This window comes from Lepidochelys kempii, chromosome 22 (genome assembly GCF_965140265.1).
Source record: "Lepidochelys kempii isolate rLepKem1 chromosome 22, rLepKem1.hap2, whole genome shotgun sequence".
Lineage (NCBI taxonomy): Eukaryota > Metazoa > Chordata > Testudines > Cheloniidae > Lepidochelys > Lepidochelys kempii.
Window position 1 is genome coordinate 16880452 of NC_133277.1, and position 25382 is coordinate 16905833.

General features: G+C 40.6%; 1 protein-coding gene across 7 annotated transcripts in view; it reads right to left on the minus strand.

Moving 5' to 3' along the window:
* The window catches only part of CADM1 (cell adhesion molecule 1), a 289423-nt gene that overhangs the window by 43336 nt on the left and 220705 nt on the right, over positions 1 to 25382 (minus strand). For 4 of the 7 annotated variants that reach the window (XM_073320757.1, XM_073320758.1, XM_073320760.1 and 1 more), the window contains exons 6-8: positions 11323 to 11422; positions 6325 to 6497; positions 1345 to 1410 (exon numbers count right to left, since the gene is read on the minus strand). In XM_073320757.1, the coding sequence (XP_073176858.1) occupies positions 1345 to 1410; positions 6325 to 6497; positions 11323 to 11422 (339 nt within the window). The remainder of the gene's footprint in view (positions 1 to 1344; positions 1411 to 6324; positions 6498 to 11322; positions 11423 to 25382) is intronic. The other 3 variants (XM_073320759.1, XM_073320763.1, XM_073320762.1) reach the window with 1 other exon arrangement.

Here is a 25382-nt window from a genome sequence, read left to right on the forward strand (position 1 = left end):
AGGAAACTTTGACACAATGAGGTGAGAGGTTAAGACATATTATGGAATAAAAAGTCGTTAAAAGATAAAAACTGTAATAAATAGCCAAGTCTCGAGATGGGAAAAAGTTAATACCAGCATGTTCCGAAGTTCATTAGTAAGGAGGTAGACAGTGGACCTGGAAGGAGGAAGACAGTGACATGGCAAAATCTGGACAACGCAATGACAGATGAAATACACTGGGACAAGAGCATGTTAAGGCACGTTGGAAGGAAGGTTTAAAATTAATTGTCGACACCCATGAGTTCTGATTTAGCTGTAAAAATCACATGGGAGCAGGGGTAGGAATGTAGGATAGTTAAAGTCGGCTAAGGCACAATGGTAGTCACAAATATAAATAAAACGTTATGCTGCTTTATGAAGGGAAAGGAGTATAATACCGGAAATAATATGCCACTGGACAATTGATGGTACATTCTTATCTTTAGTATTGTGGTCACTTTGTCACCTCTATCTCTAGAAAAAAAATATAGCTGAAATAAAACATCCAGGAAAGGGCAATGAAAATGAGCAGAGTATTGTAGCTGAGCAGGGAAAAAAATCAGAAAAACCTCCCTTTTGAGAAGTGACTGGGAAGACAGATGTAGTTATTGTGAAGAGGAGCTTTAGGTGAGATGATGGATGGATGGATGTAAAATAATGAGTGATGTATTATGGACAGTTGGGTGTTCCTATTTACCTGGTCCCAGAATACAGGAAAATAGGAATTCAAAATTAAAAGGCAACTTAAAAAAAGTGAACAAAATATTCTTTTTAATATTAGAATAATATGCATAATTGACTGGTGGGCTCATATACAAGAGCTAGGTGGTGGTGTTATTCTTGCAGGATATTGAGGTAGATAGCTTGTTTTGTTAAGTTTCAGAACTAGATGAAACATTATGAATAAGAATAGCACTTGTAATCACACCAGTTGGACAAAGTTACAAACAAACTTCATGCTTCCAGGCATAAATAGCTCAGAAATTGATATCGACTGGGGTGAGCAAGATATTTAACACCCGCTCCCCGTGTTAGATGTACTATAGGGGTGTTTATACCTTCATTTGAAGTATCCAATATTAGCCAGCAGTCCTGGACTAAATGGACTGTCAGTCATGTCTGACATGTCAGTTTCCATGTTCCTAGAACATCTGCAGTAAGGACTGTCCAACTTCCTGAGATGATAAACACACCAGTACATGAATTGTATATTATGAAAAATAAATATATTTTTTTGGTTTTCCCCCCCTCCAGGCTTCTGTTTATAGACATAAAAGACAATACACATTCAGGACATTTCCAATGGTTATGAAGGTACCATACCTGTGATGGTGGTAGGGGTGGTGGTGGTGGTGGTTGTTGTGGGAGGAGGGATAGTTGTGGGGGGATCTGGATAAAAAAATAAAAAGGAAAATAAAAAGGCAAATTAAGAAAAACAAGCAGAACACAACAATGATCAACAATGATAAGAGAGAAACAAGGACACTGAAAAGCAGCATGGCTGTTTGAGGTCTTTATTCCCCTAAAAGCAGGGGGCAAATTTCCCACCTGGCTTTAAAGACAGAACCCAGCTGCTGTAAAGCGGTATAGCTGCGTTGATTGCAATGGAGCTACACACAGACTTATGCCAGCAGAAGGACTCTGGCCTGAAATTTCTCTCTTGTTCTGTCATTTATAAATGCTAAAAAAAATAAAAACCTATCACAGATTAGTCATTGATGGGGGATAGAGATGGAATGGGAGAGCTATAAGAAAAACAAACCACAAACTTCCTATGACAAGGAGGACAATTTGCTATGTACAAAGACAGACAACGGTGCTGTGTCATTTTTCCTACGTTTATATTTGAAAATTCTGATGGGGAAGGGGGGAGTTCCTGCTGCGCTTAACAGACTAAATATCCACAGCAGATTGAGTCTCTCATTTGCTTTTTCCAGAACTGTTAACTTCATTATTTTTCCTCCATCGATACATCTCCACAGGATGTAAAACTGCTTCTAAGCTAGTAATAAATACAAAGAAATGAGAATGTCACTATTAAATATCAAGTTCGAAGCATGCAAGATTTTACTGAGACTTTTTTTTAAAATAAAGTCAATATCTTTATCAATATTTTAATGCTGCCCTAGCTTTTGTTCGTATCACATCCTGGATGGAAAAAAACAAAAAACTAGAAGAGATTTTTTTTCTTTACAAAGAATTTATAAAAGATACTCGGCCTGTTAAAGCCACCAAACAGTGCTAGGCTATACAGTATAAAATATTTATACCATATAGAGTACTATATCTTCACAAAAGTTACTTGGGGAAGGAGGAAAGATGAGAAAAGATGTGAAAGAAAAAATTATATGTATATCAATGCCCCCAAATGATCAAACTGAATGTGTTAAGTAGTCAGCAAGACTTTGAACTAAGGAATCATTCTGCAATAATAGAGCATGAAACGGTTCATAGTCTTTTGATTTTAAATTTTATCTAAAGCATGTCAACTTTTCATCACTGACACATCTGCTACTCTTTTATCTCCAACTGAGCTCTCAAATTCTCTAATTAATACATCCAAACTTTAATTATATGCTGCACCTTTATTGTGTTCAGTACAACTTCCTGAAAGTTAAGAAACATTACCTTGGAGTTCGCTTCATTGTGAAGTCAGCTAAAGGAAAATGATCATTCATGAAGAATGTTTTTAAACATTTTTTCCTTCTCCTGCAGCTGCAGTATCTGGGTCCATTTCTTTATTAGATAACTTCTTCATAATCCGCCTAACTTGGGATACTACACTGATGTTTCTTTATTACCAGTGGAGACAGAGCAAAGCATGAGAAGAAAATCACCAACCTTCGTCACTGAGGATGAAAAACTGAATTTTGTGTTTCACTATCTCTACCAGGGGAAACTGCTACTGACAGTTTCGTCCCTACTGATTGCGGGAGATGATTGTCTAGTCTCATGTGCTAATCACACTAGAGATTTCTAGGAAAAGTCTTTGGTCACTCCCAGTGTGAAATCAATTTTTAGTTAACAACATTTTCAGTTTGTATTATCTTGTATGTGATTAGACAGCCTTATAACACATCAGCAGAATACAAGGGGGGTGTTAAGGACAGTTCCCCACCAATCACTTCGCAGGTTCTTGCTGCTAGAAGTCACTTTAGACTAAATGCTATTTAAACATATGTGTATTTTAATTTTATAAGGAGATTAATCTTGATGAGGTGGAGTAGGGCTGACATGTCAGATGGTCACAGCTCTTCTGCACTCATCACACTCTACTGCATCAGATAACTATTAAGGGACTTGTTAAGACACTGAGTGATTTGACAGACTAATCACCCTATTTTCTTATTCTCTCTCTTGAGGTCAATTTGGTGTTGGTACAAAGTCCTGTATTGACAGCCCTGGAGAATAAGTCCTACTTATCCATGGAACAGGTAGGGAGGTAAGCAGTAGGGAAACCTTTTAATGCATTTTGCACTTGGCTTGTAGATGCAACTTCCTCGGGTCAGTTTCCATGCTGAGAAAAAGATGCCCAATGTGGTGATAGCTTATGAGGCATGAATGCTTTATTAAGAGGTGGACTCAGACTGTCGATGCATTTCTGCACAGGACACAGCATAGTATTTGTATTCCTTAATGCTGAGCTGGGTTAGATTTGAACCCGTGCACTAGAGAAGGGAGCCATGAGCAATCCACTTTCATAAGACCAACAACTCTGAATTCCTGGGCTGCACATGCATGGCCTCAACAGACTTCTTTATACAATCTAGCTTACTGAGCTGGATTGGGACGCTCCTGATTTGACACAATCTTGACATGACGGGATGTAGAACAGTTACTTGACCATGGACCCCCAACAGACTATGAAAGCAGCTAATCATGCCTATATGGTGGTCATATGTATGAACTAAGGGCACAGGCTAAAAATCTTTGGAAATTTTTATTTCTCTTAAAATAATTTAATTGCAGTCTTTTCCTGTGAATTAAATGTGCCAATGAGAGGTACAGCACTGCCAGCCCTAAACTTCTTGTTAACACAACAGACACAGCAAAACCAGTGACAGTGTGTGCTAACATGAGCTCTGAAAATTTCACTCTTCGACCATGTCTAACATTCAGAAGGGAGTTCAGTTTCCAGAGCACATTGAATTCTTGGCCTGAAACTGCAAGAGATTCCAACTCAAGACATTCCAACTAGAGCTGTTTCTAAGGGAAGCCCACTAGGGACCGGACTGAGACCAGTTCATTTAATATCTGCTAAAGTTTGGTTAAAATTCTCCTTTACAGGACAAGTAGTATATGAAGCGACCCAAGGAATGGAAAGTCATTTAATTGTTGTTTTACTATATTGCATAGTTCTAGTTTCATATGAACTCCTTAGTTATGATGTTTAGGACAATATACAGAACGTGTGATTGCACTGATGCAATAAGCATGAGCCTTGTTTCACGTGTTCTCATGTTGTCATTTAGTACGGAGAGTTTATTCCTTCTAGGGCTGCAAGGTCATGTAGCTGTTGATCTAAGGAAAAAACACTGGTGTGAATGCATCCCCCACCTCACCAGACCCAGAGAAGAGAAATGACTCTGAAATATGGATGTGTTTCTTATGAAATAAACTTCCATTTTAAAAGTAGAAGCCCTTTTTTTGGCACTTAAGGGAAAAATATTGGAAATGTTCAGTATTTGTTTAATTCAGCCGTTTTCAAACTGTGGGTCAGGACCCCAAAGTGGGCGGTGACTCCATTTTAATGGGGTCGCCAGGGCTGGCATGAGACTTGCTGGGGCTGGGGCTGAAGCCCAGGCCCCACTGCCCAGAGCCAAAGCCGAAGCCTGAGGGCTTCAGCCCGGAGTGGTGAGGCTCAGGTTACAGGCCCCGAGTCTGAGGCTGAACCTGTGGGGCTCCTGTTTCAGCCCCACGCCCTGGGTGGTGGGACTCGGACTTTGGCCCCCCACGCTGGGCAGTGGGGCTCAGGCAGGCTCAAGCTTCAGTCCCCCCACTGGGGTTGTGTAGTAATTTTTCTTGTCAGAAGGGAGTTGCAAAGCAATGAAGTTTGAAAACCTCTGGTTTAATTATATCTTTAGACATACATTTCTACAGGGGCCTCCCTTTCTAAATGCTTAAAATATTGTACATGTAAAGCAATGCTTGTGTACGAAAGTCAGAAGGTGGGCACTCTAGCTGCCTGATCTGTGCCAACACAAAGGATTTTGTGCTGTATTGTTCCAGGCGGAGGGAATATGAAGTAAGTTTTAAACCAGAGCAAGCTTCCAAAACACAATACCAGCACAATCTTAATTGTAATAATTCAAATTACATCACTTATCAATATTTGTGAGAAGTCAAGGGGGTTTTATAAACAGTCAGGCTTGACAACCACTGGCTCTCATGCAGATCTCTCCTTAGAGCCTGTCCATGCCACCTGCACACACTAGGGGTGGCAGCATTTATATAATGCAGATGAAAAAAACCATGCATCTTCAGTCTTCCTAGAGAACTAGCCTTTAACATGTAGCGCAAGGGAATGGTTCATAATTAGATTGGCGATCATTCTTCAAGTGTCTACTGAATCTTCATTATATGCCCGACCTCCATGACAAGAGCACAACAAGGTTAAAAGTGATGGTAAAATAATGCAGAGGAACTGAAGAATTAAAGTAGGTACTTAATAGCACTTTAGAAAGATGCTGAGGCATGTTTTAGTGTCTGTTTGGCAGCCATAGATATGTTTAAGACATCTCATTCCTCCAGCTTATTTACTGGTTTGTAATTATCTGGATATGCTTGCTGATTCTTCAGTAATTTAACTTGCTAAAAACAGAGTGGAGAGAAAATCCTGTACCATTGCTGCAGACATTACACAACAGATTAGATAAGACACCATGGTGAAATGAACTAGGGAGCAGTCCTAAAATATTCAGCACTCTCAGAGGATAACTTAAGCCCACCCTGTCTCCCACGAGCCCCTCCCCACAACCCCGCCAGCTTCTGCTCTGGCTTTTTCCTGCACTGCATCTTACAATCCATCTCACCTCCACGGCAAGCTCACAATGACAGCTCCAAGAAGTCGTCACTTACTGGACTTTGAACATAAGAGGCTCTGCATCTGAGGCTAGCATCGGGGAAAAAAGAGTGAAGGAAATGGTTTCCCAGAAACCCCAAATATAATGAGAGGATGTGTCAGATGCTATCAGAAATTCTAGCATTAAGCAAAATGTTTACTTTTTCAAAAGCTTTTAGAGAGTGGTATGTAGCAATTATGTGTAAATGAGTCTAGTAGAATGGTGTTTTTTCCTCACGTACCGTATACGAACAGCATGTAATCCGCAGATGATTTCCCCACCGCATTTGAAGCCTCACAGCGGTATGTACCATTATCTGTTTTGTTTAGGTTATTAATGAGAAGGTTTGAACCCGACACTACAACGTGTTGAGGCATCTCATCATCTACTCTTAACCATTTCACTTCCGTAGGCCTATGCAGGAAGGGGAGAAAGAAACAATTGCATTACTAATTCCGACAATTAAGTCGGTATTTTCCACATTTCATCCACATCCAAATAGAAGATCACATGACAGACAAAAAGACACTGTAAGGAAATGACATGAAACTCTTGATCTTACTGAATAAGACACACCGTTTAGTGGATGCTTCCTTCATCTGCTTTTGAACCACTCATGTCTCACATGCTGAAGCACTTACATTACTTACAATTTATCCTATACCAATTGGAAATGATTCCCTGGGAGTAATCATTTTTTTGCCTTGCTCTGCTGTTTCACAGCAATCCAAGAAGAACAGACTTCACCAAAAGATAATTATCTCATTAACTGGGGAGGGGGACCCACAAATCTGAAGGCTCGAGGCCGACAGTCAATGGGCTATACTTGCGTGTACAGTAGCCCTTTAAAGCGTGAATTAAATTTCAACAGCATTTTATTGTGAAACAAACATTAATTTAACAAAATTGATATATTTTAGCAAGTTTGAAAAGCTTTGAAAAGGGATATAGTTGACTCATTTGCAACATTTTTGTCTCTTCTGTTTGTTAGAACCATTTTAGCAGCTGGAAAATAACATTACCTCTTCTCCCCACCCCAATTACCTTTTTTTCCATTTGGTAGTCCGTTCTCTTATCTGTTGCAAATGGAACAACAATGAACGTAATAGTTACGCAGCTCAGGGAACAGGCAAGTTTCTACAGAGTCAGTCGCAGGAACAACTGTTTTTGTAGGTCTCCCAATGGCAGTAAGATTATTACTAACTTTCATTAAACATTCAAAAATACATCAATACAGTATTTGGAATCAAGGAAAAATTCATCACCATTCTAAGTAAGAGAAAATAATATTGTACCTCCTAGACAACTGAAGAATAATGCTCTTCTGACGAGTAAAGGGAAAAAAACCAAGCAAACTCTAGAACATTATCTAAACAGAAGTGGGACAACACACATTTCTGATGCCAAGTAAACAATTGAGAAGCACTGGCTTAAATTTTCCATTAATTCTAACAGTCTCACTGGTCAGTGACATATCTATGAATCAGGCATTGTGTCGGACTAATAGATATTCAAATCATAGTAGGGTACATTAAAAACTTTAAACTGTATCTAAAAAAAAATAGTAATTGTGTTTGTCACCATGACCCAGTGAAGTAGCTTAAAAACTTAGTATCGCATGTGCCAGCCTTGCAGGCTGTGGCAAATGGGCTGCTTGAGGATCAGAAGTCCTGCTTGACAGGTGAAACACTTGGGCTATGTCTACACGTCACAGCTTTTAGCAACACAGCTGTGTTGCTACACCATGCTGCTAAAAGTCACGCAGCATAGCTGCTGTTTGTTGGCTCTCCTGCCTAAAAAAACTTCCACCCTCAACAAGCAGCGTTTGTTCACACAGGCGCTAGTCATGGCAAAACTTTTGTCTTTCAGGTTTTTTTTTTTTTTTGTAAACACTCTCTGAAAGACAGACGTTTTGACATTCAATTGCCAGTGTAGATGTAACCATAGTGGGATAACAGGTGGGACAATATTTAATAGCAAATTAACGTTATCCTCTACTAGGCATTAGGTTCCACAGTGTTCCCCCCACCCCCAAGTAAGGAATTTGTGATGTGTTTAATTTACTCCAATTTAGGTTTTCAATGTAGGTCATGAGGCATTTGAGATCCTTCTCAAAGTTGGCTTTGCCTTTTGGAGTAAAAGATGAGCTCCTAATTAGCCTATGATGTACTTTTTTAAAAAGCTTTTTACTCCTGCAGAGACGGAAGGAAAGTTTGGATTTTTTTTGTCAAGAGCAGAAGCTCAAGTTTTGGCTGGAACACACTGCCTTCACACAGTCGCACACTTACAAAGGAAGAAATATGGGCTCGTGCTTAGAATAAAGGACTAATGTGGTAGTTGACTTCCGAATAGAACTCTCAGTTGCTAGGGGACCCTGAGCTAATTGCTTGGTTTGGCTGTGCTTTAGTACCCCAGCTGTAAAATGGGTATACCTCTATCTACCTCCCTCGCACAGGTTTTGGAGGACTTAGCAGTTTGGAAAGTACTTCAAGATCACTGGATGAAAGATTATGTAGGAGGGCCAAGTATTCTTAAGGCAGTCGGACTCGGTGGGATAAAATTAGCTAGGTCTCTCCTACTGGAGAGCCAAAAGAGGGCGTTCATGCCATTTTTGAGGGTCCCACAAAAGTTCGGGCTTTTCATGATGACCAGGTGATGGACTTTTGTAAATAAAATAGATACTGAGAATCTTGAGACTGCCCACCAGGTAATACAAATTTATTTGAGCATAAGCTTTCATGAGCTACAGCTCACTTCATCGGATGCTTATGCTCAAATAAATTTGTTAGTCTCTAAGGTGCCACAAGTCCTCCTTTTCTTTTTGCGAATACAGACTAACACGGCTGCTACTCTGAAACCAATTTTAATGGAGTGGCTTCTCAGCGCTTTCTGAAAATCAGGCACCTTATACAGTGTCCCAAGTGGGACAACGAAAAAATTAGACACCCAACATCTTATTCTTTTGCCATAGGCTTGTACATTTCAAGCTTCCAGAGGCCACGAGAAAATTCTGACAGACAGCAAACTTTAATATCGGGCAAGAGGGGTCAGATAAATGAATTCTACTGTTAAAGGGGCATAGTTAGAGTAATTAAAAATGTTATACAAAATATATGCAGATTGTAAACTAATGGGACAGCAGCCATATCTCCTATGAATTTATGTACAGTGGTGGCAATTTGCACATTGAGAAACGACATAATTTCCTTACGTGTAACACCTTAGATCACTAAAATTGAAAGAATTTTGCAACTCTTGTTTACTTGTCACCATTTACATTTGTTTAGTTTTTGGTTTTGTCTAAGTTTAGACAATGAAAATGGACTACTGTGTAACTAAGCACAAAAAGATAGTGTCTAGCCTTATTTTTCAAGTTCTAATGTAACTCCACAAAATCACGTTTAGGTTGCAAATATTGCAGGGGAATCATTCTTTTTTTAATAATTCCACTAGAATTAAAATATCAAGGAAACTTTCCTATTAATATTATATTTTTGAAAAATAAGCTTTTACGAAAATTATATTTTGGGAACACTTTGACCTGGCAGTTACCCTTAAAGGCTATATTTTGACATAAATGCTTTCAGATGCCCAGATAAAACTCACTATATAAAAAGAGTGTTACCATCATCATATAGGCACCAACATAAAATTAGACAGACTGGGGAAAGTGTCTGATGGGGTACTGCAAGTTTCAGGGTTACTTTCAGTCTTACTAATGAACACAATCATATGGAAAAGGGAGTAAACCACATGTTCATTAAGTTCACAGACGATACTAAATTAGGAAGAGCTGCAGTTACCAAGAAGGACAGAAAAATACAAAGGGGCCTAAGAAGATTCAAAACATGGGAACAGAAATCATAAAAAGGAGATTCAACTGGGAATATGCAGATTAATATCTGGGGGAAGGACTCAAACACAAATGAAGAATGGGGGAGAAGAAACTGGGAAACAGTAATACTGAGACAGATTGAGGAGGGATAAAAGGTTTGACATGAATTTAGAATGCAAGATGTCGGTAGGAAGCCACTGCATTTCTGAGCTGCACATCACGGCCCATGGAGACAAAACTCCCAATCTACGTGGTTCTAAAACAGCTATAATACTCGGAATAACCTCTTCAGTTCTGGACAAATGACCAAAAAATGGCAGGGAGTTCAGAGAAAGATAACGAAGATGAGGAGAATAACCCTACATCTACACTATCAGCCAAAGGTGAGATTCCCCAGCTTGCATGCCTGTACCTGTGATAGTTCCATTTGATCTAGAATGAATATAAATGATAGTGGTACCCTGGGGCAGTGGTGACATGGTGCCCACCAGTTTCAGGAGTGTTTCATGGTCACTGCCCAAGCTACACTACCATTTATAGTCACATTAGCTCTCATCGAGCTGCTAGGAGAACATGTATGCAAGTGGAGGAAAAACACCCCTAGCTTGTAGGTTAGACGTAGCCTAAGAAAGGGAGGGACTGGGCTCATAAGGAAGAGAAAAGGCTAGGTTACGAGATTAATAAGAGTGAGTCAACATATTAATCTACAAAAGCACGTAAACCCAAAATGGAAGAGGAATTATTTAAGGAGCCTACAAGGGTTCACTTAGAAAAAATGGCATGAAAATAAAGGGGAAAATTTAGACTTTGCAATCAGGAGATTTGTCCTGGGGTACAATCTATTAAACTGCATAATAGCATCACAAGGAAAAAAAGGTTAAAATCTTCACTGCATAAAACACTGAAAACTATACCACTAACACCCCCCCTCCCCCCGCCTGGATTTTGCAGATTCTTTACAAACCAATGGCCATCTAAGCCATTCCCTGAAGGAAGGGATGTACTGTCATGTGGCATTCATAGCGAAATTCACTTTGTTTCCCTTTGTGTGAGAGAGATCTTACTGCCAGTGATGCCACAAAGCACAGAGTTGCTTCCTATGTGCCCATTTGTGAGAAAGCTCTATTTAGAGCTTTGAAAGGAGACATTTTCCCCCTATCACTTATATCAAAATGGATATGGGTTAAAATCAAGGTCTTAATATTTTAGTTGATGTCCAGATTCAGAGAACATTCCCCTTCAGCACTCACTGTTTTCATGGCTAAATTATTTTCTCTGCAGAGTATCTCATTAACTTCCTACAGTAAGGCAGTAGGCAGAGAGAGAATGTGCAAATCACTTTTCTGTAACATGACATAATTGGTACTGGGTGATATGTTCAAACCTTTGAAGTGCCGAACTTACTGTGGCTTTCCAAAAGCTGTGCATGTCAGTTCGAGTGGCTCCCCTTCTCTCGTTAGGCCTTGCAGTGGGTAATTCTGTAAAACCCGCACTTGAGGCTTATCTGCATGACAAAAAAAACCCCACAAACTGTTTGACAAATTATCTCATTGAGCAGAATCAGATTTGCATGCACCTATAAAGGAAAGCCTGGCATCAGTACTCCAACCCTTGCCACCTTCAAACCATTCATCTAATCAGTAAGTAGATTCAGTATTTTCTCAAATTAAATGGACTACCACCCCCAAAACGTGAGACACAGATAAGAGCGTTTCACACTAACTGCAGCATCACCATTTCCTGGGAAATGCATTTTGTTACATTGAAGTTTATCTCTGAACTCACTCAAGCTAAAAGGAACTCATTTGCCTTCATGCTGAGGTGAAACCAGAGAGATTTGTCGTGCTCAGAATAGATACATTCGATCCTGTGTCATATTACTGTGTGACCACACTTTGTGCTGCTGCATATTAATATTTTCGGCTCCACTGGAGGCACTTGTGCAAAAGACAGAAAAATTATAACTGCTGCTGCCTTTGTTTGAGCAATGCAAGGTTCTTTGCGAGTCCAAATGAAATTAGTGCAAGTCTCAAAACAAACACAGGGGAATAAAGCGTTTACGCCGAAGGACACAGCTCAGAAATCCTTCAGAAAGACCCTGTAGGAAAAAGGCCACAGTCTGCAATTAATAAGAAATTCATTGCCTTCAACAACTGAAACAGATTAAAAATGCAATCTCAACTGTAGCTAAAACGTAATGAATGCAAAAATCAATTCAATACCATATATTGAATAAGCCATATATTTTTTTAGAAAGTTACTCAGCTGTAAGAAACTGGGGAGGGCAACAACTCGGTATGCATAAAGGTTGAAACAATTCAAACGTTTTTATTTTGTTTGAGAATCTCTACTGCCGATACTATTGGCTTGCTGCCTTTTATTAACACTGTTTAACTCATTAACATGCTTCCTATGGAATCATGGAAATAAAAAAAAATCCATTGCTGGGTTTAAGAATTTATACCCTCATAATTTTCAGTAATGAAATAAAATACACTAGTAAATCCTCTCCTGAGATAGCTCCACAATAAATGCTTTTTTATTAATGAATCCCCATCTCATAGATTTTTCTTGTGACTAGAAAACCACAAGACTAACTGTTTAGAAAAACAGCCTCATTGTGCTGGTTTACCAGGTCACAGTAAGGATCTGCAACATTTTAGAGGTGCAAAATGATCGTATACTGGATAGTATAAAATATTTACACACTTGAAAACACCAGCTGACCTTCTAGTTACATGGTTTAATTTGTGGAAGCTGCGAAGTAAATCTGTAAGAGTAATTGGTACATATATTCCAGATATTCTTATCAATCATTCATTATTGTTATCATAACAAATCTTCAGACTGAAATTTTTATGAAGAATTTATGGTCTCCAATAACTGTACCCGCTATTAAACATTATATTTAAACATGCCAAGTAGAGCCCTGCATCCAATTTGTATCTGCATCCAATCTGCAAAAATGGTCCATGGATATAAATCAGACATCCACAGATTGCCGGGCTCTAATGCCAAGTTCCTAGAATTATGTAATTAATGAGACCTGCAGTAGTACATTCTGGGGCAGTTACTGCATGCCTCAGATAGCAATATCAGGCGTAAGGCCAACAACAGATGGACATTTACTACCTACGTACAACAAAACTGCCCTGAAATGCTCATCTTGGCGCTGCTTTATATCATTATACAGTGAGATTCCTACATAAAAATAAAGATGAGTTGTTCGAGCCACACCTACACTACAGTAGTACAGTACTGGTAGTCAATTATTTCTCGTAATCTAAAGCTATTTCCTAATACACTTATAACTTTTCCAGCGGCTGTAAAAAAAACAAAAACCATACCCCAGTAATTTTATAACGCACCTTTATTAAGCTGAATTATTTCAAAAGCTTAAACACCAGCCATCTAAAGGACGCCCTGCAACGACCACCAATTTGAAAACTAACCAACCAACCCACCTTTACTACAGGGGTGGCCAACCTGGGGCTCCGGAGTCACACGCGGCTCTTCAGAAGTTAACATGCGGCTCCTTGTCTAGGCACCGACTCTGGGGCTGGAGCTACAGGTGCCAACTTTCCAACGTGCTGGGGGCTGCTCACCACTAAAGCCCTATCTCTGCCCCCACTCCATCCCTTCCCGCCCCTCCCCTGAGACTGCTATACCCTCGCTCCTCCCCCTCCCTCTTAGAGCCTCCTGCACACCACAAAGCAGCTGATCAGGAGGTGCCGGGAGGGATCAGGAGGCGCTGATCAGTGGGCGGGAGCTGATGGGGGGCTGCTGATGTATTAGTGTGGCGCTTTGGCAATGTACAGTGGTAAATTCTGGCTCCTTCTCAGGCTCAGATTGGCCACCCCTGCCTTACTACAAACCATTCTGGATTTGACAAGATTTCTTTAAAAGCACTCATGTAGTGTGCCTATAAAATACACAAAAGTAGCCTTTAAAGAGACCAGGATGAGACTTGCTCTCTCTCTTGTTGGTAGATTAGTTTATGCCAGCCTGACCACGCACAATGTTCCGTGGTCTTTAAGTCAACCGATGAAATGAAACGGAGGACTTGTGGCACCTTACAGACTAAAATTTATTTGAGCGTAAGTTTTCGTGAGCTACAGCTCACTTCATCGGATGCATTCAGTGGAAAACAAATTAAATGAAATGTGCTGTACATGGAACATGTGGCCTCCCTAGAGGTGACTTGTCGATAACTCTCTGTGTCTGGGCCAGCGACAGTGTTCTCTGAATAGGGTGCCTGTCCGTCCAAGTGCCAAAGAGCGCAGTCTAACACGCCTCTGATGCTGATAATCCTGACACACAAGTCCTAAGGCTGTCTCCACTTCTCACCTCTTTACATAGAGCCATGCTGCTTCCTGCCTCCAGGGTGCTGGAACAATTTGTATAGTGGGGGTGTTGAAAGCCACTGAACCAAACTGTTAACCCTGTGTTTGATGGAAACCACTTCAAGGCAGGGGGTGCAGCAGCACCCTGAGTTCCAGCATCTATGCCTGCCTAGGTCTAATCCTAACTATTGCAGAAATGGACTCAGTATTTCCTCTTTCCAAAGAGCATACACACAGTAAAGAGCACGTCTCTTTCAGAGGAGACCCTGAAACAAATGGTGTCATTGACACAGTCAATGTACACAGAGGATACCATGACTTTCCTCAAAGGTCAAGATTTTGCGCTAGAGTTCTCAGTTAGAAATTCCTTTCCATGCTCTGCAGCAGTTGGTTGTCATTCTCTATCCCAAAACTGACTACCTTTCAGCAGGCCTGTACGCAAAACAGATGGGCCCAAGGGCAACTTGACAATCTTGTGCTTAATACCTATTTTGAAATGGTGGTGCTTAATTCATGTTTTAAGTTTATGCAGCCCTTTTAATCTCCAACTCTTTCCAAAGCACGTCTCAGGCTGTACAAACCGTAGGCCTGCCTTGTTTAGAGACCACCCTAAAATATTAACCTCACCTTAAAACCATGCAAGGTGGGTGGGGGAACAACAGAGGATGCAAGCTACAGCTTCTACTGAAGACATATGTGTACGTCAAACTGTTTTAAATGGACTGAACTTGGGTGTGGTGAGAGACCAGGTCTGTTCACACAACAAGTACAGCAAAAGTAGCAGTAGAGCAAGATTCCTTCCTCCTCATCCTCCCACGTGCCCCTGAGCTGGAGACAGCCCTCCCCTTGGATGCAAGAGAATAGCTCAAGCCTCTGTGGCTCGTTTCCTATTCGGACTCAGCAGTCAACAAGGACGTAAACTTCGGCCAACGGTGCTAAAGGCAATTGACATTTTTAAATAGGAGTAAAATGCTGAGCTGCTAATTTTGTTTTCTTGCTGAATCCCGAATAGGAGACAGAGTGTGATCACACTCAGACACCCCCTTAGAAATACAATCAGCGCATATAGAATGGGGGAGTGCTGTGCAATACATTTAATTTGGGTGGCCATGTACAGTAATTTCACTGTCCATAAGAGTGATCACAAGCGGCAGTGAGAGAGAAAATTGCATTATGCTCAAAGTACAGACAATGCTCTTTGGGGCTGTGTCAATCATACCCGATTTGATTCATCACACTCTAATAGCGCATAGCTCTTCAAGAAGTTCAGTGTTAGTGATATGGGGCATACAGCAGCTGCCCCTGCAGGACCATCCACTTTAAATACACACTGACTGTGTTGGACCAGAGTCATTAATACTACAACAACAACATGTGAAATGTTTTTTAAACTCGAGAGCTTTTTCATAACTCAGCCCACTTCTGACTTTTCCTACCTGGAAAAAGCAACAAACTAATGATCCTCATGGCTGATACAACCCATCAGACTGAAGGTTTTCTTTGCACATTACTGTCTTCAAAATCAACCAAATGAACAAACGGGCTGTTTAAAACACACTACAATTCATGGTGTGTCTCTATATAAACAGACAGACCAAGAAAGTATATCAACGGGCCGCTTTCAGTAAAACCTAGCACTCAAGGCTATTCTATTCATGCAAGAGAGAAGATATATCGGTATAGCTACAGTGTCTCTGCTGCTGCACAAGCCATGTCAACATTTCCAGAAGACAACTACCTCTGTGTAAACATGAAAGCTTGTCTCTCTCACACCAACAGAAGTTGGTGCAATAAAAGATATTACCTCACCCACCTTGTCTCTAATATCCTGGGACACCATAGCTACAGCACTGCATACAACATTTCCAGTACAAGCTAAAGGAGTTTGTAACCCAAGTTGGGCATGCATGGATCAGAGAGAAAACTTGCATTGGTGCTGAGAAAATGAGACTTTATCTAGCTCTACATGTTCATTAATATAGCATTAAATATTTTGTTTCTTGATTTCAAGTATGAAATGCTTTTTAAATGCCAAATCTTTTGCCAGCTGAGAAAATTAGGAAACTGAATCTTCTAATAACTCAATTAAAAATTAACTTGCTTAAGTTTTGAGTTTTTAAAGTCTTAACATTTTTCTGATTTTGTTAATCCCTAGTTTTAATCTCTCTGCTGATCTAGGAGACACTGTTTCCTCAGGAGAAAATATTTTCAGCTGAAGAAGCAGAATGCCTGTCTACCTTCCTTTATGTTAGTTTAAAAATCATCCAAGATGTACTTCACAATACTCCTTCCAATATCCTCTGAAGCCTGTGAAAGTTTTATATGTATTCTCATCTCCTTAATCTATGTTTTTTGAGCTGTGTTTTACTTAAATAGGCATGATATATTGTCTAAATTAAAATTAACAAGGAAATTGGTCCTTTCAAATTGCTATTTGAAAGTAGCCTGAGACTCTCAAATCATTTCACATAGCCAAATCAGATATTCGCATGTTTTGTTCATATTCGCATCAAAGAGCTGTGATTTTTACCAGTTTCTGTATCAGACTGCACATATTAACTCCAGAAAAAGCAAAATTAGTCAGAAAAAAATATTTAAGTTAGAGGGAAAACATGTCTATTTAAGTTAATTATAAGAACACAACTTTTGAGTTAAAGGGTAAAAATGCAAACAGAAAAAGCAATAAATTCAGTTGGCATTTTAACATGAAGCTTTGCAGATGCAATTAGTGCATAAATCTAGACTATAGATTAAGACCCAGGGATAGGCCCTCAAGGAATATATTTCTCAAAAATGTCAGAAGCATCAATATTTGAATATTGGCTACTATGTATATGTAAGTGTCATCTTTATCCTAAAATCAGCTGTGTCCTCTTCTCAGGGGATTATATTTCATAGTGGAATGGGTAGGGACTGAAAAGTCTAATAGGTCTTTCCTTTTATTATCTTAGCAGCACACATCTGTATCAATGTTATGGTCCATATAATGGTTGAATATCAACATGGGATTATCAAACAAACAACTGTCAGATTGATAGACCTCATCTTTAAACTAACAGTTAAATGGACGACTGACACACAATATGTCTAAAGGAGCCCTTCTGATCTCAAACAGATATTTAAAAAGTCGTCCCTGAAACATAAAGAGAAGATTTAAGCATTTAACTTGTAATAGTAAAGAAATATTAAAGTTAAGATGTGCCAGTTCTCATTCCTGCCTTTTCTTATTCTTTTTTACACAATGACATGCTTTCATCATATAGTGTCTCACCTTTAGTCTGAATGTCCAGACTAAGTGCTGCCACCTTGATGTTATTGAGATTAGTTTTCTTTTATTTAATATATAGCATGCTGCTCTGGTTAAGCAGCCAGTTACACTATTACAGGCACTTCTCCTCAGACGGTGAGGACCCTGCAACCTTTGCCACCAATTATACATCCTGCTATAGCCAAACTCAACATAACAGAAGTACAGCCACCAAAATCATAGACAGATACAAAGAAATGGTTAGATATCTGGTTTCTGGTTTCAGTTGTTGTAGCAAAATGGTTTATTTTTAATTTTAAAAATACAAGGCTTTGGTCTAAGTCAGACTGACAAGAAGAAGCCTTTGAATTCAAAGATTTTGTGCAGAATTATTTCCTGTTTTAAACATCTAACTGCACACTGCTGCTGCATGCTTGCCGAGCCTCAGAGTGAAACTCTCAAACCCAGGCCCTACTGTATGTTCTTCATTCTCAACAACATTCCTCTGAGAAAACCTTATTAATGAGCTTGCAAACGAGCACACAACTGGGAAATGTCACAAACAAGAGTGACTAATGCCCCAGAAAATCAAATAACTCAACACTTGGCTGATTGTGGTGCCTTTCATATTTACAATAAAAAAACATAAGTCTCAGATACTGAAGGGGTCAACACCTCACTGAACAAAACAACTCATTTATTTATGTTCAGAAATCTCCCGATGATAAATTACATTGATGTTAATCACTTCACTGCATACCATGCAATTAATATTTGTACTCACCAGAAACAAAGATTACTGAAAGTATGAAAGCATACATATATGGCTGATTTTTAGCGTAATTGGGAACAACAAATTCTCTTGGCATAACAAGAGATCATAACAGTTTCCATGGGTAAATATTTTTATAAACATGCATGTAGACATAAAAATCTATGTTCAATTAATTAGGATTTAAACCCACAAGAGGAAAAATACAGAGTTAAGGCTTATACTTTGTCATCCATTTCCAGTGCTATAACAAGCAAAGGAAAAGTACCACGAAGACATGAAGATTAATCTTTCACACATTTTTCTGGGGGTATTTTGCTCATATCAACTCCTTAATGATCTTTTAACTTATTTTGTTGCTGTTTCCTTTCTAAAAATTATATGTAACAAACACACATCCGCCGCTCATGCAATAATGAATTCTAAAAGAGACAGCTACTCAAAAACCATTGGAGATGTCTGAATTAATACCATGCAGCATATTGTATCACATTTGCTAGTGTGACTATTAATCAAGCATGAAAGAGTTATTGTTACTGTACACAGTTGCCATTTGTCATACTCAGTTTTGCTTTTAAAAACATCAAGACATTATGGCATTGTTTGCAGAGATTTCAATTCAATAATATCTCCTACATTCATATAGCAGCATTTATCTCAAAAGTTCAGAAAGGACCAGACTTTGCCACCCTTTACTCACAATACTATTAGCTTACTTCATGAGTAGGGTGAGCTCCTACTCAACATACGAGTGGCAAAAACCAAGCTCAGAGTTCATTTATTTGAGAACGTGTAGCTCACTTTTAATTACTTTGCACACTTCAAAGTACCATAGTAAAGTGATTGTAGTATTTTTCTATTAAGTCTTTCTCATATCAGATATCATAAAGGCCCTATTCATCCAAAATAGGGAGCAGGGTCCTACTGTGCTAGCTATCCTTATCACATACAAAAATACAATAAAAGACCGTGCTTGTCCCTAAGAGTTTACAGTCTCAGAACATGACAAGATGCTTACAAACAAGCAGAGGACCAGGTAACAATGGAAAAAATCACATTAAGCATCATGAACAACAGCCTTACTAAATCTTTGCTAAGAAATGGGGTCAGACCCCATTGTGCATGGGGTCATTATGGGGCTTGTGGAATAGAGAGAGACAAATTCCTGAGGTTCTACTGCACACCCAAAGGACTTGGAAAACACCAGAAGTGCATGTTGTTTCCTGCAACTCTGCATGAGTAGGCTTACCGGCAGGGGAGTGAAGGATAAGGACCTTTCTGCCTACTGAGACCACAGGGGAACGTTAGGTGAGCAGAACATTAACCTCACAATGGACTGTGGCTAGGGCACTAGCCTTATTCTAATGAAAAGTGCCCTGGAATTTCTGATGGTAACCATGAGCAGTTATCAAAGTAACAGCCGTGTTAGTCTGTATTCGCAAAAAGAAAAGGAGGACTTGTGGCACCTTAGAGACATCTGAAGAAGTGAGCTGTAGCTCACGAAAGCTTATGCTCTAATAAATTGGTTAGTCTCTAAGGTGCCACAAGTCCTCCTTTTCTTCATGAGCAGTTAGGGGATCTTTTCTCTCTCACATAAGTTTGGCAGTGCCGCAATACGCTCCCCCAGAATCATGTTGAGGCATAGTTCTAAGCAGACAGACATCAACTCCACTTCCCACATCACCTGAGGCCGTGCCTTCCCTGACACAAACGTCTCCCTCTCCATCCCTTCCCTCAGGTGAGATAACGGATGCTCATTCGCTAGCTTACTATAAAATCCTAGTGGAGACAAGGCATCTGAATTTCTTACCCTGACATAGGCCAGGCAAAGGTCAGGGGATGTGGCTGACCTTGCCTTATTTACCCTACAGTAAAACTCTACTTGTTTCCACTGTTTTGCTTTTACAGCTAACACAGCTGCACACACGCCTTTCTGGTCAGTGAAGTCAGAGCCTAAGATGGAATCCATTGTCTCTTAGAGCACCGACTCCCCACCCTGGCTTATTTTAGGAGATATGGAGACAACTCGGCCCAAGGGAGTATGGCTGAGAGCCATTTCAAAATGTTAGCAATTCCGAGTGGTTGGTAAATGAAAAAAGCTGAAATCTTTAAATTCTTTGAACTGTCTAACACACAAGAAAACGTACAAATGAATTGTTTATAAAACTCATTGTAACAGGTCACTTTGCAGGCCAACATCTTGTACCTCAATTTCCAGCGAATGATTTCTTTTTCTTAGCAGCTGAAAATATATTTCTAATGGAATAGATATATATTTAAGTGTAGCATTCTCAAAAGCACCTGCATGAAGTAGAAGCAGGAGTGCTATTGCCTTTCAATGAGAATTGAGCTCTTAAATCACCAAGGAGAGTTTTCAGAGTAGCAGCCGTGTCAGTCTGTATTCACAAAAAGAAAAGGAGGACTTGTGGCACCATAGAGACTAACCAATTTATTTGAGCATAAGCTTTCGTGAGCTACATCCGATGAAGTGAGCTGTAGCTCACGAAAGCTTATGCTCAAATAAATTGGTTAGTCTCTAAGGTGCCACAAGTATTCCTTTTCTTTTCAAGGAGAGTTTGAAAACCCTACCTTTAGGGTCCAAATTCTTAAAAAGGAAATTTTACCCTGGCTATTTTATAGTGGTAATTTATACCATCTGAGGGGACAATAGGAGGAACTTTTTTATTGGGGAATCATAGAATCATAGAATATCAGGGTTGGAAGGGACCCCAGAAGGTCATCTAGTCCAACCCCCTGCTTGAAGCAGGACCAATTCCCAGTTAAATCATCCCAGCCAGCGCTTTGTCAAGCCTGACCTTAAAAACCTCTAAGGAAGGAGATTCTACCACCTCCCTAGGTAACGCATTCCAGTGTTTCACCACCCTCTTAGTGAAAAAGTTTTTCCTAATATCCAATCTAAACCTCCCCCACTGCAACTTGAGACCATTACTCCTCGTTCTGTCATCTGCTACCATTGAGAACAGTCTAGAGCCATCCTCTTTGGAACCCCCTTTCAGGTAGTTGAAAGCAGCTATCAAATCCCCCCTCATTCTTCTCTTCTGCAGGCTAAACAATCCCAGCTCCCTCAGCCTCTCCTCATAAGTCATGTGTTCTAGACCCCTAATCATTTTTGTTGCCCTTCGCTGGACTCTCTCCAATTTATCCACATCCCTCTTGTAGTGTGGGGCTCAAAACTGGACACAGTACTCCAGATGAGGCCTCACCAATGTCGAATAGAGGGGAACGATCACATCCCTCGATCTGCTCGCTATGCCCCTACTTATACATCCCAAAATGCCATTGGCCTTCTTGGCAACAAGGGCACACTGCTGACTCATATCCAGCTTCTCGTCCACTGTCACCCCAGGTCCTTTTCCGCAGAACTGCTGCCTAGCCATTCGGTCCCTAGTCTGTAGCGGTGCATTGGATTCTTCCATCCTAAGTGCAGGACCCTGCACTTATCCTTATTGAACCTCATCAGATTTCTTTTGGCCCAATCCTCCAATTTGTCTAGGTCCTTCTGTATCCTATCCCTCCCCTCCAGCGTATCTACCACTCCTCCCAGTTTAGTATCATCTGCAAATTTGCTGAGAGTGCAATCCACACCATCCTCCAGATCATTTATGAAGATATTGAACAAAACCGGCCCCAGGACCGACCCCTGGGGCACTCCACTTGATACCGGCTGCCAACTAGACATGGAGCCATTGATCACTACCCGTTGAGCCCGACAATCTAGCCAGCTTTCTACCCACCTTATAGTGCATTCATCCAGCCCATACTTCCTTAACTTGCTGACAAGAATACTGTGGGAGACAGTGTCAAAAGCTTTGCTAAAGTCAAGAAACAATTGACTTGGGAAAGTTACTTGGACTTTTCTGCAATCAGTTGGCTTCTTTTGATGGCTACCCCAGACTAGTCTTCTCTTTGATCATCAGCATTTGCACCATGCACATGTTGTTTATTCTGTGGTGAGGTCTCTTTCAAGAGCATGAGAGAAAAAACATTACCACAGCTGCTATTAACTGTGTAGGGAATAATCCAAGTACATTTTTCTTGGAAAATTACTATGAAATATGTAGGAGAACATCTGAAAGCACTACTTCTGTTTCAAGACTACCCTCCATAAGGCCCAGATTACGCCGAGTTCATTCAGCCTTTGCTCTCTTTGGTGGGTTTTGTTTAGTAGGATGACAACCATTTCCTCTCCCCCAGATTCCAGGCTTTGTGGTTCGTGTAGGTTTTTTTGTGTTTGTTTTGCAAGTAGCCTAATGACGTATCTGCATATTCTGAACTTTAAACCAATAAATATTAGCTTGAAAGCTGGATCCATCATTTAAAGGTTGCCTGCTAATACTTTCTACTTTCAATACCTTTCTTGAGTCTGACAGACTAAGAGCACTGAGGTATATGACACCTTGGGAAAACTGTCTACTGGGGCTACACGTATAGCGTCAGTAGCTGACGTTCCAAAGACACGGGCATGGTATGCTATATGGATGGAAGGACAAGATCAAGACGGCACTGTGCAACGACAAATGCAATCACTTCTTTTTTTAAACGCAACCAACCCTCTTTCAAATTATGCCTCTCTGGGCTCAGCAACACAACTATGTAAACACATGTTTTGACACAGCACTGTGTGCAAATATTAATTGCCACTTGCTTGGAGATTCGGCATGCTATAAAGCTGGAGGTAACAAAGTGGTCAGCTGAAGTGCATGAAACAACAATTTGGAGGGCTACTTCGCTCTGATTGCAAATCCCAGCTCTAAAAAGCTATTGAGAAAGTGACAATTATGCCTGATTTTAGGAGTATAATTTCTTTAAAAGGCTGGCCCTGGGTCAGAGGAAGTTCTGATCTACACTTCAGTCAGAGAAGACAAGTGGATTTTCCTCCCCCTTATGCAGCCGCTCTTTGGGTAATGGGCAAACAAAGCACTGAATTGCATGCTTCACGCACAGTGAGGAGAAACTATGTGGAACAATAACACTTAGTTTTTATATCACACTTCCCCCTCTGGAGATTGCAAAGGGCTTTACCGAGGAAGGTTAGTATTATTCCCATTTTAGGGACAAGAAAACTGATTCACAGAGAGGAACGTGGAAGTAAGTAAATGCTCCAGCTGCCTCTTCACTGTTGCCTGGAGCTAGTGTGAATCTGATCTATTAAAAAAAGGCCACCAAGGGAAAGTAGCTTCTTCCTACATGTAGTAGCTTTGAGACTCAGGAGACAGAAGCCTGCAGTGCTATGGGTCAGGCAAGGTCTCCCCACAGCACTACAGAGGTCCAGGCCAGCACTCCCATATGGTTCTATGACATGGTCTGTGCCTAGCCAGAAGAGTAGCCTGCAGGACCCAGACTAGATATGGCAGCACTGTGGATTCTTTTTGGTGCTCAGCCTCCCCAGTAGCAGCAGCCACAGCCACTCCTCATCTTCTGATCCCTACTTCTCCCATCAGATCACACTGGCTCCCTTCTCTTCCAGTGGTCTATATGCAGAATTCCCAGTGGTCTATAAACAGAACTGCCTGGAATCCCCTTAGATGTGTGCTGCCAGAGTTTTGATCCCATCAATTCCTTCCTTCCTCCCTAGGCCTGCAGTCAATCCACTGACCATATTGTCTTAAAAAAAAATAGATAGGAGACTGGCTCCAGGGATAAGAACTGGCCAATAGAATCTTTCACGCCTTGGACTCCAGGTCACATCCAAAACAGGCTGGTACTGACTGGAAGCCCTTTCCATGTGATGGTTCTTTGGTGGCTTTTATATTAATTCAGATTGAATATATGGACCAAAGGTGTCGTCATAACCCAGTCACTGTCCAACAGTAAACAGTGTTAAACAAAACAAAGAGTTTTAAACGTCAAGTATTAAATAAGGCTGTCATTTTAACCACATCCCTCGTTCTGTCCCCTTCCCTTTAGCTGGAGAGAGATTTTAGAAGGAAAAATAAAATCCCTTGTTTGACAGTCTCTTAATCTATGCCTATACTACCGAGTTTTCAGCAGCACAGCTGTAGCATCTCTTGTGTAGCGGCTCTTTGCCAACAGGAGAGATCTTGCCGGATGACATAATTAAACCACCTGCAATGAGTGGCTGTTGCTCTGTCAGCGGGACCCGTGTGCAACAGAAGTTTGGCTGACATAAGGGGAAGTGTAGACACAGCCTTAGATGGTATCGAAGATGGTAAAAATCTGTCCTTTTGGGGAAAAGAGAAAAAAAAGTTAGCGGAGATGGGGTTGAACTGGTATGATGTCTGATTCTCTTTCATCCAGATGGTGTTTGGAAGTCAGCTGGAGACAGTGGGGTTGGGCAATTCATCTCGGTCCCTCTCTCTGGCCCCCGTCAAATAAGGGTATCTTTCAGGACTGGGATGACAAAGGCCCAGGGTCCCAAGCGATGGTGGGGGTAGCCGTCATGAGGGTGAAGCTTACTCCAACAGCCAATTTTTCTCTCCAAAAATCTCTTTAAGGACCTGCAAAAGGAGCGATATGTGGAGTACACCATCCCATCATTATTTTGTCCACCAATTAGGCCTAGTTTCCAGCACACCAATTTTGGTTCACTGACTGGGGGGAGTGATAGCTCAGTGGTTTGAGCATTGGCCTGCTAAACCCAGGGTTGAGAGTTCAATCCTTGAGGGGGCCATTTAGGGATCTGGGGCAAAAATTGGAGATTGGTCCTGCTTTGAGCAGGGGGTTGGACTAGATGACCTTCTGAGGTCCCTTCCAACCCTGATATTATGTGATTGATTTCTGGTTCCACACTTCTCTTGGTTACCAGGAATGATCTTAACACAGTCCTTGAGTTACATTAGTAGGCCTTGTTGTTTGAACTAATTCAGTCTCTGTCTCACTTTTGCTTCTTCTCGCATCAACATTTATTCTTTAGGTTATTATGATCTCTTATAAACCTTCATATAATTTTCACAGACGAGAATACAATTAGGGTACATTTGAAGGCCCACTTATCACAAAGTAGCTTATACATAAGTACAATTCAGTGTCCTCTGACTATATTAGTCTCCATTACACCACTATAACAGGTTCAGAAGGAAGGCCAGGAAGTGATGCGCCATGGAGACCAAACTCCCCTCAA